This window comes from Plecotus auritus (assembly GCF_963455305.1).
Source record: "Plecotus auritus genome assembly, chromosome: 5".
Taxonomy (NCBI): Eukaryota; Metazoa; Chordata; class Mammalia; order Chiroptera; family Vespertilionidae; genus Plecotus; species Plecotus auritus.
This window is the reverse complement of record NC_137776.1, coordinates 179,227,398-179,243,562: the sequence shown is the minus strand read 5'-3', so window position 1 is coordinate 179,243,562 and position 16,165 is coordinate 179,227,398. Positions and strand designations below refer to the sequence as shown.

General features: G+C 47.7%; 1 protein-coding gene across 3 annotated transcripts in view; it reads right to left on the bottom strand.

Annotated features, from left to right (window-relative positions):
- Positions 1-16,165, bottom strand: part of MVB12B (multivesicular body subunit 12B) — a 159,091-nt gene that overhangs the window by 116,247 nt on the left and 26,679 nt on the right. For all 3 annotated transcript variants that reach the window (XM_080668686.1, XM_080668687.1, XM_080668688.1), the window contains exons 3-4: positions 6,195-6,302; positions 385-481 (exon numbers count right to left, since the gene is read on the bottom strand). In XM_080668686.1, the coding sequence (XP_080524812.1) occupies positions 385-481; positions 6,195-6,302 (205 nt within the window). The remainder of the gene's footprint in view (positions 1-384; positions 482-6,194; positions 6,303-16,165) is intronic.

Below are 16,165 nucleotides of genomic sequence, written 5' to 3'. Positions count from 1 at the left end.
GAGCCCAAACGGGGACGTTATTGCACTCGTATTCCCTGGGCATCTTCTGATTTTCCCCTCGGCGTCGGGGTCTTTGCCCAGCTTGGCTTCAGCGGCACAGAGGACGCACTAAGGACAAACTACCACCCGCCTCTCCACCCATTCCTGCGCGACCAACTCGGCAGGAAGCCCACTCGGGGAGACAGGACCTTCGGCTCACTCACAAGGTGCTAACCAGAACGCTACAAACTCCTTGGAGAACGGAGTCAGACACGCGTTTATTCCTGGGCAAGCAGTAGGGACTCCTAAAATATTTCCAAAGAAAAATGCACATAAAAATACCTAAAAATATACCTGGAGGAAGGAAGCTGGCATTGTGATGAGCAGTACTAAAGGGTGACTCACGTGTGTCCACCGTCTCCTGAATCGGGATGAAGCCCACAGGCAGAGTGTCCTTGATGTCAATGAGCTTCATGTCCACCAGCACGTTCCCTAAATGACTCTGGGGAAGAAAGAAGAGAGGTACAGACGATTAATCCAAACACGCCTGTGGTGTGTTTGCCGTGTTGGCCTCGAGATGCATATGTACACCATGACTCTTGCCGCTTCACGACAGCAGGTTAATGAGAGTGGGTGTCACTTAATGTCCCCCAGTGGCCACACGGGGACTCGGTGGCCCGGGAAGGAGTTTCATCTGCAGAACCTCAAAGCCACTCAGACACTAGACACGGCACGCCTCGGTCAGGCGGACGGGCAGCCAGGAGATGCCGGAGACACAACCAGAAGAGGACAGCTGTGCACACGTCCCGGGACCAGATCTCAGGCCCCACAGGTTAGAGAGAGCAAATCCCTGGGGCAGCCGTGGGGGGAGCTGCGTCTAAACCGAACAGAGAACCAACCACACTCCTACGTGGTTGCCAGCCTGCATATTGACACACGTTTCGGTTGCTAGATACATTCTGTAAAATCCCAAGAATCATAAAATACAGCGTGAAAGCCTTGCTGCCTCAATATTACACATCTTCCAGAATGACACCCACCAGGGCCTCTTAAAGTTTCTATTTAGTGGTAGTATACGGGGTCCATGGTGCTCAGTTTCTGTAACCAGTGCAAAAGTGTCTTCCGAAGACAGCTCCCACCCCCTGTAACTGCGAGAGAGAACTATCTGCAAATGCACGGGAAACGAGCCCTAAAGTTATCTACCCCACAACTTCAATACGGGGGGCTACCCCAAGATGTCATTAAAACCTTCCGAGTAATCTGCAGTTACTTCCCCCGCTCCAGTAGAGCCAGTTAAGGAAAGACTGATGGCTGCTGATCCCACATCTCTCCAGTTAGGATGCCAGCCACGCACTCTGCGTGCCCATTTCCCAGCAGCACCTCGCCCACGTGAGCACACTCGGGCTCCTTGCTCTGTGTTTGGACCAGCACCCAGATGGCCAGCCCGTCACTCTGGCCTCCACAGCACCTCCTCAGGCCTGTGTGTGTCTCTGCGATGGGCAACAGCCCCTTCCCCCTGCACAATGCCCACTGACACGCTCTCCGAAGGCCATCTGGGAGTTCTTTCCATCTACACTCTCCGCTCTATTCTCTCTTGGCACTATTTTCCTTCACATCAATTTATAATGGCACATTTTCGAGGTTATTTGACTTCTGTCTCCCCACTAGAGTTTAAGAACCACCAGGACCAAAACTGTCACTGCTGTAAATCCAAGCCCAGCACAGTTCTTGGCACACAACAGGTGGTCAGTGATTATTTGGTAAAAAAAAAAAATAATAATGTTTTTTGGTACATTTTCAACTGGGTGGGCTGCTCAAAGTGAGAAAACAGATTGGATTTTCTGGGATGATGAATCTAAACTCTATCAATAAGAACATTAAAAGTATATTTAATAAATCTATATATATATAAGCCTAAGTGATCGTTAGACCGGTAGCTATGACACGCACTGACCACCAGGGGGTAGATGCTCAATGGACAGGCATGGAAACATGGAACAGACTGATGAATCTCAGTGGGAAGGGGGGAGTGGGGAGGGTGGGAAGAGATTAACCAAATATCTTATATGCATACTAGAGGCCTGGTGCACAGATTCATGCACCGGTGGGGTCCCTCGGCCTGGCCTGAAGGGATCGGGCCAAAACTGGCAATCTGACATCCCCCGAGGGGTCCCAGATTGTGAGAGGATGCAGGCCAGGCTGAGGGACCCCAACAGTGCACGAATCCGTGCACCGAGCCTCTAGTACATTATAAAACAAAAGCACACAAATGAAATAAATTTTTTAAATGTCACTGAAGGCCGATGTGTCAAGTGTACACCAGCGCCTGTTGTCACAGAACCGTTTCCTTCTCGCAGAACTCTCTGCTTGCCCACTGCTTTCGAGTGGTCCACCCCGGTGGCTGCCTCAGGGAAATAGTGCACCATGTGGCACAGCAGGCGGACTAGGGACCCTCATGGGTGCGGACCACATCTCTGACCTTGCACAGGGCTTGAACCGTTAGCCTAACTCACAGACATGAGCTGCCTGCAGAGCTGCCTCATCTAATCGATCATCATTTTTTTTCATGGCGGCTGCGTTTCCATGTCATCACTGCTTTCTGCATTGAGAAATTAACACTGGGCACGTGTCCCTCCCTGGAGATGGATGGGCGTTCATCAATATCCTTTGCAGATGTCTTCTGCTTGACAGGCTGGGTTTCACGGAAGTCAACTGCAAACCACTTAGCGACCTCACCCTCCACACGACAAATGTCCCAGATCGTAAAACCAGAACATGGGTGGGTGGCCATTTTAAAAAGCATCAAAAACCCTCCTGTGCATACCAAACGGGAGCTGCACTGCCAGAGCTTCCCACAGTCTGCGTGGGGCCCCTCCGCGCGCAGGGCTGCGCTGAACTGGGTTTAATACAGTGGGTCTGCGACACCATTCATTTCGCGGGTCCCTCTCCCCTCCCCCATCCCGTGCTCCCTTTCATTTCCTCCTCATAAATATGAAGAACGTATTCCCAATCCTTGTTGAGCAAATGATTCATGCCAAAAGCCCAATATGCACTGACTCAGGGCATTTATATTGCCTCTGGTAGCCAGTGTTTGCTAGTATACTGTAATTATTTTTGACAACCTTGCATTTAAGGTAGCCACAGATAACCAACTTAATATTCAAATGTTCATAAATCCTTCTGTTTAATATCCTCCCTACCTAATCTATGTACATTATTATTACAGGTAATGCAGAAAGTACAGGGCATGGAAAGTGCAATTAATCTCGATCCTTCCCCAGGAAGCAATGTCACTCCAAAGCCGGGTTTCTGTATTAATGGCATTATTGGGGGAAGGAAATTTAAGTTCCAAAGGAGTCTCCCAAAACTCCTACATTGGGAGTCTCAAGTCACCTAATTAAGAATCTGTCCAGCCTTGAGATCCCGCGTCCCTCCTTCACAGCTGTACGAATTATGCCACGCCGCGTCCGCCCTGACAGCAGGGCCCACGGCCGGCTGCGGCAGATTAAACTATGCCTCATTCCTGTCCACTCCTGGCCGGCCGCGGGCCCCTGCCACCCCCGGAAACGGATCCCTCTGGATTTCACCACAGGACCCATTCATTCTTTTTCTGGAACCAGAAAGCACCTATTTCCTATGCTGCTTCAAAGGAGCGGCAGAGGTCTCCCCGACAGCCGTGGTCCTCATCCGACATCCCTCCTCACGCCCTAGCCTCCTCCTGGGCCTCCTGGAGGAAGACACACAAAGGAAGCCCTCAGTGAACATCTCTTTAGTGTTCAACAAATGGTGACTGGGTCATGCCTCCTCTACAGGAGCTTTACCTGTGACACCAAAATTAACAAGCGCAGGCCATGCATCTGCCATTTTAGACTTGTCACTGTCCCCACACGAAGGATCGGGGACTCCTCTGGCCTAGAGTACCAAGAACCCACAGCCTTCGGGGGAAACGCAACAGAAAAAAATCAAGAAAACACACACACACACACACACACACACACACACACACAATATAAAAAGTGGCGTAAGAGATCATGGCTGTCCTGGGAGGCCACCGTTTTGAGCCGAAGCCTCCTCAGTCAGGACGGGGGAAGACTGAGCAGAGATCAGAAATGACCCCGGGAAGCCACTGAGCAGAGCGAGGGCGTCCCCGGAGTCCGTCCTCACAGCCCGGAGCAGCAGTGAGCACGCTGACCTCTGCACAAAGGGGAGGCCAGCGGACAGAACAGGGGTGACAAAGTTAAAAACATGAATAGTTTTGCCCTGGCCGGTTTGGCTCAGTGGATAGAGCGTCAGCCTGTGGACTAAAGGGTCCCAGGTTTGATTCCAGCCAGGGGCACATGCCTGGGTTGCTTGCGGGCTTGATCCCCCCCAGTAGGGGACGTGCAGGAAGCAGCCAATCAATGATTCTCTCTCATCATTGATGTTTCTATCTCTCCATCTCTCTTCCTTCCTCTCTGAAATCAATAAAAAATATATATATTAAAAAAACATGAATAGTTTCAAAAAAAGGGTTTAAGTAACTCCCGGGACAAAGGGGCGGGGAGTGCGCTGTGTGAATGCGGCTGCCGGAGGTAGGGTGGAGAGGGGGGGGACGTCACCCGGCCTGCAGACCTGCCCCTCCGTGTCCTCAGGCGGCCGCGGTGAGCCCCAGGGACCTGCTCAGACTCATTACGGCGCAGCGGCTGCCTGCCGGCCTGTCTGGTGAAAAGGAGGTCGGAGTTTAGCACCAGGACTGTCCCCCCTCCATTAGAAGCTGCATTTCACAAGCAGACGTTACCCTCGTCATTGGGGGGGGGGGGGGGGGGATTAAAGCAATGACTTCTCCCCAGCCCTGCGTATGTTATAAATAATCTTCCTTCCAAAGACTTCTCAATAAACACAGGAGCGTTAGGTGGAAGAGTGGCAGCCAAAGAACGGAGTGACGGTCTACATCCGAAAACGCGGAAGGGCCAGGCCGGGACCCCAGGACGGGACCCCAGGCCGGGACCATGGGCTGTGGGGCTATGTGACGGGAGAAAGACCGTTTCTCTTCCCATTCATGCTTCTGAACGAAGATGTTTAAAGTTATTTTTATTTTTTAAAAAACATTTTTTTTTAATTGATTTCAGAGAGGAAGGGAGAGGGAGAGAGAGATGAAACATCACTGATGAGAGAGAATCCTTGATCAGCTGCCGCCTGCAGGCCTCCTACTGGGGATCGAGCCAGCAACCCAGGCATGTGCCCTGGACTGGAATCGAACCTGAGACCTTTCAGTCCACAGGCTGACACTCTACCCACTGAGCCAAACCAGCTAGGGCCCAGTTTTTGTTTCCTTTTTAAACCATAACATATCTTACTGTTATAGTGAAATTTATAAAAATAAATTAATAAAAATATTTCAAAAAAACTTTGCATCAGAAAGAGACAGGAACACTTAGGCCCAAAATAAAATGGCTCCCTGAGAATGAATGAAAACCTGCTCCCTCTTTGGGCGAGGGAAGACAGGTGACCTTGGAGAAGCCCCAAATGCTCTGAGCTCAGGAAAGGGCGAAGGTTCCAAGAGGCGGTCCCGGGAGCGGGAGGGGTATTTGCAGGGTGACCAGGGCAGGCCCCACACAGAGGACATGCTCAGGAAAGCGGGTTCCCCCTTCCTAAAGCCACCATTAAAACACTATTGGAAAAGCTTGATTGGGTATCATCAAAAATTCCCCCATTCATGGCCCGAGTATGGGGAACGGCCCACTAACAGGAATGGACACTGGTGAATGCCTACCTGCGGAGACATGGAACGCCATGGCATACAGAGTCCGGGGAAGGACTCATTCTGGAAACTGGGCTGAAGCTGTGGGAAGGGGTGACCAGGCAGCATCTTTCTAGCTGCGCCTCCAGGTGTGGGTCAGCTGTCAATCCGGCTCCGCCGAAAGTTGTCCCGCCCCCCCACCCCCACCTGTGATTTGTTCCTCTGAGGAAAGGTGGGCAAATGAGAGCTGCGAGAGGAATCTCCTGGTCTGCTTGAGAACATTTTAATGGAACTCACGGTACACTGGGGCACATGGTTAATAATACTCTTCATAAATGAAGCACAGCGCGAGCCGCCGATTCCGCCCAGTTCACTGAGACCACAGATAAGTTAACGTGGTGAAGAAGATGAACCACCACAAACCCTGGAGGGCATTCCAAGCAGCAGCATACGTGGCTTGTGCTCACTCAGCACATGGAGGCGCTACTGGACTTACGTTTTCTTTGGAAAACGATCTTGTGAAGCACAGGTATCTGGTCACCTTGGATTTAAACAAGCCGTCTTTCCAGAGGTCAGCATCCACACCGTCTGCCGTCTGGGCAACCTACACCGAAGAGACAGAGGACCACAGGTGAGACGGGAGAACCGAAGCGTGCGAGCCGCGTCTTCGTACCTGTGCCGGGAACACCGGCCGGAACTCGCACGGCGTCTCATTAGTTCCTTTCACTGGGCCCTGGGAAGAGATTTTCCAAAAGGGAGAGTGTGAAAAACACAACTTCTAAAAATACTGTCCCTGGGGAGGCCATTGATTAAAGACACCCTGACAAAAATGGTTCTAATGAGAAGAGAGCAACTTTTGTTGTAATGGGCCAGGGAGGGATTGGAGAAGTCAGCACATTAGGTTGCTCATTACCACTCACTCGGGGGATGATAGGGGTGCAGGAAAGTCCAATGGGGTGTGAAATGCCACCTGAGAGGGCACCGCTGTGGGGAGGCTGACCCGGCCCTGCTCCAGGACCCTGGGGCCCGCCAGGTGCTTTGTCAGTGGGGTCCACTGGGGCCGGGGAAGGTGTCAGGAAACCCGCTCCTCAGCGCATCTTCCGGCACCAGCTCTGCGAGGGCTATTCAAGGTCGGAAACGGTGTCATGTTAGAACAAGAAGGCAGACCCAGTTCCTGGTTTATAGCCTCACTAGGAAGCCGTTTGCCGTGTACAGATGCATGCATTTTCCTCTAAGGAGAGTTCAAGGATGAAGCCAGCCTTGATTTGGGCCTCACAGGACCTGTGCACGGGCTGCGGGAGGGGGCTGGTGTGAAGGCTCGAGGCTGGGGGAAGGGCTTGTGATGAGATGGGAGGGAGAGGGGAGGGGCTGGAGGAGGACAGGGGCCTCCAGATGCTCCCGGGTGGACTGTCAGGGCTGGTTCTGCTCTCCTAACACGCCAGTCTTACCAGCATCTCGTCAGAGGATTCATCGACCTCCAGCACCTTGGCTGGCACCGTGGGGGACACCAGGAAGGCTCAGGGAGCAGCATCCCTGTCGGGGTACACTCGGTGTCTCCCTGCTTGTCCCTCAGAGGTGTAGCCTCGGGATGCAGTCCTTGATCTGACAACCTCCTGACCATGCTGACAAACTACTGAAGGCATCTCCTTTCTTTACACAGAACACTGCAGGGGTCAGCCCCATCCTGGATCAGCTCACGGCACGCCCGCGGCCTCGGTCACACGCACCAGCACCAGCCAGGGTGTCCCGGAGCCCCACAGCCATTCTCTGAGGCTGCCCCAGGAAAGCCCACAGGCCAACAGGCAAAGGAAAATGCCTTTTTTCAAACCCAACAATGGAAAATTAGCAAATGCTACAAAGGACGGAGAAAGGTACTTCTGCTAAATATGCAAATACGTTTGGCCTGGAATGTGGAAGAAAGGTATGGGGATAATGTAGGAACCGCTGGCTCCAACCATGTCGTCCCCACAGGAAGAAAGATGCTAGTTCGGGATTAGACCTCATCAGCACTTTCCCGTGACGGTCACACATCAAGTTTCTTGAAAAACATGAGATTTAACGCAGTGGCCCCAACCCGCCACTACCAAGGACCCCTTTGGTGTGTTTTCTTCCTTGAATCCCATGTTTTGAAAGATTTTTTGTTTCTCAAGCTCTACTTTTACTGTATTTCCTAAATTCTAGGATGGAGTCATTTGGGAATCACTTAGAGATTTAAAGAAACACCCCTTTAGAAAAATAAGAAATAGTAGCAGATAAAAATGTACAAATCCATATTGTCAGGTGCATCCCAATTTCGGAACCACTAAAATGTTAAAATAAAAAATGTACAGGAACAAAGAAATGCCATGCCACCTGAAACCTACTTGGTTTCTCTATAATAAATGCATTACTGTTAATACATTTAAAAAAGTCTGCAGAACCCTCAAAGTCTGAGGAGCCACAGGCTGGTACCCCAGAAGGAAGGAAGCTGTGTCCTCACCTCCCACGGGGGCGGAGGGCTCCGAGGCTCTCCTGTGTATCGGGAAACCCCACGGAGGAGCGGGTGTGCACGACACCAAGGCTACTGTTCCCACCGTTTGGCAATGACGATTCCCTCTTCTCACCACGGGCAGAACTTTCCCTTTTCTGAGTGAGAAGACACTTGAACAAGATGGAGAGGCCGGGGCGGGCAGAGTGAGGGCAACAGGCCGGCCCTTCCTCCGAGTCCCCCTCTCCACCCTGACCGAGTCTGAGAAGCATTATAAACGGACAAACCGAAGGCCAGGCCTTGCCCCGAGGCCACAACTCATCTGCCACGAAGCAAAGACGTGTCCTGCCCTCCAACGCCAGCCAAGGGGAGGCACGGCAGGAGGGGGGCGGGTGGCCGGGCCTGAGCGGTCCACCAGTGAATGGAAAAGTCCTACCCCAAAGCAGAATAACAGAATCCCACCAGTCCGGGATTTAGAACACCACCGCTAGCACATCCCGAGAGACAGGACAGGCCCCAACACCACGGAAATGACAGGCCTCAGACAACGCTGCTCATGGCATCCCCGTGACCTAATGATCTTACAACTGCAAGTTTATGCCTTTTGACTCTACGTAACTTTCTTAATATGAAAATCAACAATTTAAAAGACTTCATTTGATGCAGTGAGAAATAAAGACCTGCCTGAGAAACACGGTGTAGAGCAGCTGTCCAGCTGAGCCCCAGGACAGGCCCTGTGCAGTCAGCCCTCAGAGCTGTCAGAGGGTCCTCACCGTGGGGACCCAGCGCTTTGCCCCAGGGGAGCTCCTGGAAGACACCACAGCGAACCAGCAGATTCCTCAGCCTGTTCACACCCGGTGTGTTAGGAGAGCCCACCCACAATTCAAAGATGTGCCTGGCAGACAGAAAGCAAACACGGGGCCAGGAAACCCTGCAGACATTCCAAAGGAAATATCTGGCTGACACTACGAATAAGAATGGAGTTCAAAGGGCCCTTGATGTGTTAGAGCCTGCACGGTGGAAACACGCTTGGCCCGGGTCAGTGGCCAACCACGGAGCCACGTCAGCACTCAACCAGAGCCGTGTGGGCACAGCAGGGAGGCAGGGGCCGAGCAGCCATCCTGGGGGTCCTACAGGAGGGGTGCCCAAGGTGCTTCTAAAAACCATAAAGGGAAAAGAGCCATTCAACTTAGCTGGTGCCGAGGTGAAGAACTCTAGGTGTGTTTTTTTGGTTCTGATTTCGTTTGCATCCTATCACTTTGTGTCCTGAATGGAGAGCTCAACTTGGCCACAGAGCTTCCGTTGAAAATGTCTAATACTTTTTAGCAAAAGCAATGAATGCGCGTCTCTGTCAAAATGTTATTAGCATTTTTCCTCTGATTGGTAAGATTCTATAACTTTTATTCTCTATATTGTACGTTTCTGTGTCTTCCAAATTGTCTACAAAGAGCATGTGTTAGTTCTGTATTCAGAAAACGAATACATTAAGGAAGGAAGACATTGGTCAATAGCATTCAAAGCTGAGACGAGGCCAAGAATTAGGAAAAAACTACTGAGTTAGACAGGAACTAAGGGGTGAGTGAAAATAATGACAAAGAGATGGCAGTAGGAACCCCTGGGCAGGCAGGGCTTACTGAGAGAGACAGGGCTGGAAGGTGGGGAGGTGGCAGGATGGTGGCAGTGGCGACATCTCCTCGTTTTTAGGAACGGGGACAGCCGCAGGTGGGCGTGGGAAGGGGCAGAGAACGAGGACAGAATGAATGGATTTACACAAGGAGGATTAACAAGCAAGAAAGGAGACAGAAGGAAGTGGCCATGAGACCTCACCTGGGGGACTGATCTTGGGAAGGAAGACAGCCACCCACAGGGCTCCACCCTGTGTCTCTGCTTTCTCATTTTCTCCCTGTTGACGGGTCTGTAAGTTACGGGCAGACAGGGACCATCTCCGATTCACGATTCCCAGTGCCAAGCACAGGGCCTGCTGGTGAATGCATGTGTCCCCTCTTCTGCTCCGTCCATCTCCAGACCTTAAGGAGAGCTCCTCTGAACCCAGGAGAGTGGGCTTCGTAAGGACACACCCGTCATCGCAGGGGGGCTGGAGGGGGCTCACCGACAAGCGAGGCACAGATCGGAGACCCCACTTTGAGACTCCAGGACACCTAAGTGCCTTCTGAAGAACAAGGGGGTTTTTCTATGAAACCGAATCACCAGACCCCAAGGCAGGCCAAATTATAAGCCATAATTTCTGAATGCAGTTCAATAAGCCCATGAAAACAAAATGGGTCTAAGGTAAGAAGGCAACACCTTTGACAAATGGCACCATTTTCCCCTCAGCTAGGGCCCTAGCAGGATAGGGTTAAGAAAATAGTAAAAACTCAAGGTCCTGGAATTAGCAGAAAATCCAGTGACGCTTCCTGGCTCCCCCAGGCTTTGAGGAAGGACACGGGTCTGCGCATTGGGCCCAGCCTCCCCCACACCCCCTACCCCACGCTGCTGGCCCCACCCCTGCCCACGCTCTCCCACGGACCACCTGGAGTGGTGGTACAGGTTCCTGCTGGATAAGAGGAACAACTCAGGCTGCAAGGCGGGGCTCCGGGCTTCTGGCGGGTGTTAACAAAGGGGCCTGAAAGAGACCCAGCAAGATGAGGAGGACAGGAAGAGTTAATGTGATGGGATTACGAGGAGACAAGTGGAACTGGTGAGCTCATGAGTCATACTCAATGACAGGAGCAAGAAAGCAAAGGAGATGAACTGGCACTTGTGACTAAGTCACCCTTCCTCTTTACTCTATTACTCAGCTCTCAAACCACACTGCCAGCTGTAATTGCATTTCAATTCATGTTTAACACAAACATAACTTAGCTGGATGTTGGCATCCAATATCCCAGACATAGAGAGGCAAAAGAGAAAGGGGCCAGCTAACTCGATTCAATAAGCCTTCTTTGCATGCCCCGTGTGTATGTATGCACCCAGGCACAGCTGGGTATGGGGGCAGCCCTATGGAAGACGCCTTGCGATGCAGAGATACACACCGGCCGAAGCTGTGGTTAAAAAGTGGTAAGAGCCGCAACAAAGGAGAGTAAGCCCACCATCAAAACACAAAGCGCTATGACGTCACTCCACAGGGAGAGGGACGGCGTGGGAACAGCACAGCTGAGAAACTACGCAGAGTTCAAGGGGGTAGGATGGGGGTGAGAAGGCAGGCAAGGGCAAATCAAAATAAGTCTTAGGTTCCAGGGAAGTCCATCCGTTTGACAAACCCCTTCTGAGTGCTAGTTGCTGAACACTCAGAAATAAATAAAACAATGAATCTGCCTTGGAGTCTAAAAACAGAAAGCTGGCTGGAGAACAATTCTAAGCAGGTGAGTAGCCGGTTTTTTCGACAGTTTCCACAGGCAATCCTACAGGAAAGGTGAGGCTGGAGCAGAGTTAGGGAGCTGCATGGGGGCAGTTCCGGCGGCTGCAAGGAAGGACAGTGAGAACAGAGTTGCTGGATATTTGCTCAGTCAGCGGATCAAGCCCTTCTCACACTCTTGCCCTCTCGTCTGGTCCTCTCCACAAACACAGTGGAATCTGCAATCCCATAATTTCCTATCACATAAACCTTCCAAACACTGTCAGCTTAAACCATGATCAAAGGGTCAGGAAATAGCCCAGAAATCAGGTGGGGGTGAGTGGTAGGTTGGAATTCGGAACAATAAAAGGTTCAATGAGGCTGCTAGACAGAAGAAAATTACTTTTTTAAAAAAATGAGCTTTCCTCTATACTCACTCAGAAGCTTCCCATCCTTTTCCAAAGCTTTTATATAGTTTGCAGAATGTGGGAATTACCAGTTCCTTGACGATTTTAGGGAATGCTACCTTAAAACAATTTAGGCCTAGTGCTTTTGTTGGAAATAATTCTCCAATGACTTTTGCAATTTCTTCCTTTGATACAGGTTTGTTATTGGATTTCTTCTTCTTAAATAGCTGTAGCAATGATCTAACTCATCAAGATTTTCATTTTAGTCACATAAGGTTACACATAGGAGCTATTCATCATAGTCTCTTATAATTTTCAAATCTCCTTATACTCTCACTTCCCTTTTCTCAATCTAAATTCTGCTTATATTTATTTCCTTTTACTATCATATTTGCCAAAAAGTTTATCTATTGTGCTTTTTACAAAGGATCAATTCTCAATTACCAATTCTCCCTCCTTTTACTTCTGATTTCTCATTCTAACTTTATTATTTCCTTCCATGTGTTTTTCTAGCTTCTTGAGCTGTGGGAAAATATTAATTGGTCTATATGCATGTAATTAGAGCCTCAGAAAAAAAAAGAGAGGTGAAGGAGAACTCTTTTAATAACGCCCAGAAAATTTCCAACAGCAACAACAGCAGGAAGTCCATTCTTTTCAGGTGTACATGGAACATTTACCAAGACAGATCATAGTCCAGGCTGGAGCCCAGAGACCATCTACAGCCTGTAGCCTCTTTGTGCACAGCCTATGAATTGCAAATGGTTTTTATATTTTTAAGAATTAAAAAAATCAATATGCAAGAGAGACCACAGGTGGCCCACAAAGCTTAAAATATTTACTATCTGGACCTTTATAGAAAACTCCTTTTCTAGGCCATAAAACTGAGTTTTCTCTCTGATGACATGGGATTACATAAGATGTCAATAACAGAAAAAAATATATAGAAAATCCCCAAAGTCATGGAAGCAAGTCAACACACATCTAAATAAGCCACGGGTCAAAGAAAAATCAAAAGGGAAATTAAACAGTATTGTGAATGGAATTAAATTTAAATACAAAATAATAACATTCAGGGATACAGCTAATGCAGAGTTTAGAGGGAAATTCATAGTATTAAAATGCTTACATTAGAAATGAAGAGAGATTGCAAATCAATAATCAAAACTTCCCTTAAAAAACTAGAACATTAAACCCAAAGTAAGCAGAAGAAAGGCAATAATAAAGAGAAAATAATAAAACAGAATACATAAAAATGATAAAGAAAATAAAACCAAATGCTGGTTCTTTGAGAAGATCAATAAATTGATACAAGTCTAGGCAGCCTGGGGAGGGAAAAAGAGAGATAACACCAATGATCATGATTAGGAATGAATAAGAGCATATCCTACAGGTTCTAGAGATGTTAAAAATATAAGAAGATATTATGAACAACTTTATGTCCAGGCACTGAAAAACCTAAATGGAAAAACTTGAATAGAACTCTATTTTAAAACTTGAAATGTTGTTAAAAACTTACCCAGGTCCAGGTCCAGATAGTTTCACTAGTGAATTTTACAAACATTTAAAGAAAAATACCAGTTTTACATTAAATATTCTAGAAAACAGATGAGAAAGAAACACTTCCCACCTCATTATATGAGATGAGCATTACCCTAATACCAAAACCAGACAAAAAGGTTCTAAGAAAACCACAGATCAATCAATATTTCTCACTACGATATCATAAAATGTCTCAGCAACATCTTAGCAAATCAAATCTAACAATACATTAAAAGAGCAATGTACTATGTCCATGTGGGGTTTATCCAAGAAATCCAAGTTTGATTTAACATCAAAAATCAATCAGATATTTCATCATACTAAGAGACTACAAAGGAAAAGCAATATGATTATCTCAATAAAGCATTTGACAAAATTCAACATCCCTGTATGATGAAAACTCTCTGGAAGGGTACGCAGTAAGCTTATTAGATAGTGTCTACAAAAAAAGAAAAGATAGAAAGAAAAGCTACAGCTAATATCACATTTAAGTGGTGAAACACTGAGTGATTTTCCCCTACAATCTGGAATAAGGCAAGGATGTCTGCCTTCCCGAGTTCAACTCAACAGTGTATTGAATGTTCTAGTTAGTGCTCCAGGGCAAGAGAAAGAAAGAAAAGGGCATACAGACTGGGCATTAAAAAGTGGTGGGTTAAGGGGGAGAGATCAACCAAAGGACTTGTACGAATGCATATAGGCCTAACCAATGGACACGGACACCAGGGGTGTGAGGGCATGGTTGTGGGGGAAGGGGACAATGGGGGGATAAGGACACATATGTAATACCTTAATCAATAAAGGGAAAAAATTTTTTTAAAGTAACACTGAATACCATTTACAAGAGCATAAAAAATATGAAATGCTTAAGGATAAATTTGACAAAATATCTGTATAACTTATACACTAAAACCTAAAAATGGCTGATGAGAGAAACTGAAGAAGACTTAAATGAAGAACTGTATCATGTTATTTTGAAATTATTTAAGATTTAGAGGTAAGCTACAAAAAATAACAAAGAATTCCTGTGTATTACCCTTTACGCAGATTCCCTATAATGTTAATACTTTACCACATTTGTTTTTTCTCTCCTCCTTTCTCTCTTTCTCTCTCTCTCTCTCTCTCTCTCTCTCTCTCTCTCTCTCTCTCTCTCTTTCTCTCTCTCTCTCTTTCTTTATTTATATGCTGTATTCTTCACAGTGTATCATATCAAGAGGCACTTGATATCTATCTGTCTCATTATTGGTTATGTTAACCAGTAACTTGCTTAATGTGGTATCTGTTTGGTTCCCCACTTTTATTCTTTGCAACTAAGTATTTTGTGAGAAATACTTTGAGACTATGTAAATATACTACTTCTCATAATACTTTCACCTAGTACCTTTAACATCTAGCTATATCTTTAAGACCAAAAAGAAATTGACAGATGGGACTTTGATAAGATGAACAATAATCAGCAAACTTTGATACTATAAACAAAGTTGAAAGGCAATGATGAACTGAGAGAAAAATACATGTAACATATATAATAGTCAAAGAACAAACAGAATATATCAGGGAATCCTACCAGTCAATAAGAAAAAGCCAACCAAATGAGTCAACTTCAAAAACAGGAAATTCACAGAAAAATACAAATGGCCCATAAACATTAAAAGATGCTCAACCTCCTTACCATTAACAGAACTCCAAATTCACACCATGTGCTCCTAGTTTGGAAAAAATGAAAGTAACAAGACTGATAATAAAGAGTGACGGTAAGAATGAGGGTAAACAGAAACTACTGTCTACCATTTACTGGGAGTATATGTAAGTTAGTAAAGCATTTTTGAAAAGCTATTGGTGGTAGCTACTAAAATTTTAAATGTGCACATCCTTTTACCCATCAGCACACACCCAGAGACATATGTACAGGGATACTTATCACAGCATTGCTTTTCAAAGACCAAAGAAAAAAATTTTAATTGAATTAGCAGGCAGTGACTAACGAGTTACAGTAGAAAAGCAACCATTAAAAAGAACGATGCTGTTATGGAAAGATTCCCTACATAGTTGTTAAAGAAAAGAAGAAAGAAGATTATGTAGAACATGGACTAATAACAGTAACCTACATATATAACAGTGTAAGCGACTGACAGACTGGCCGACCAGCTGGTAGGTGTGATGCACACTGACCTCCAGGGGGCAGACGCTCATCGCAGGAGCTGCCAAGTGACAGCAACTTTGCAGAGTGCCCTTTCACACTCTGGGACCCCTCGGGGGATGTTGGACTGCCAGTTGGTTTCGGCTGATCCCTGCAGCCCAGGCTGAGGGACCCCACCTGCCGTTGGGACCCCGTTCACTCCACAGATGCCCTTCGAGCCCCGGTGCCACCCCAGGTGCAGCCAGCCAGGGAGGGACCGTGCGAGGTTGGCTCCAGGGCGTGTCCGGCCCGCCTCGCCCCGTCCCGCCTCGCCCCGTCCCGCCCACTGGCCACCTTCTAATTAATTTACTTTGAGTGTGCACGAATCCGTGCACCAGGCCTCCAGTAATAATAATATTAATAATAGGTGCATGGCTCAAGGTAATGCAAGTTACTGTTTTAAGCACTTTATGAACATTAGCTCCTTTAACGCTCACCACAATCTGTGAGGAGGGTTCTGTGAATAACCCCCACTTTAAAGACAGGAAAATGGAAGCACTGAGAGGTAAAGTGCCTTGACCAGGTCACAGAGCTCATAAGCGGC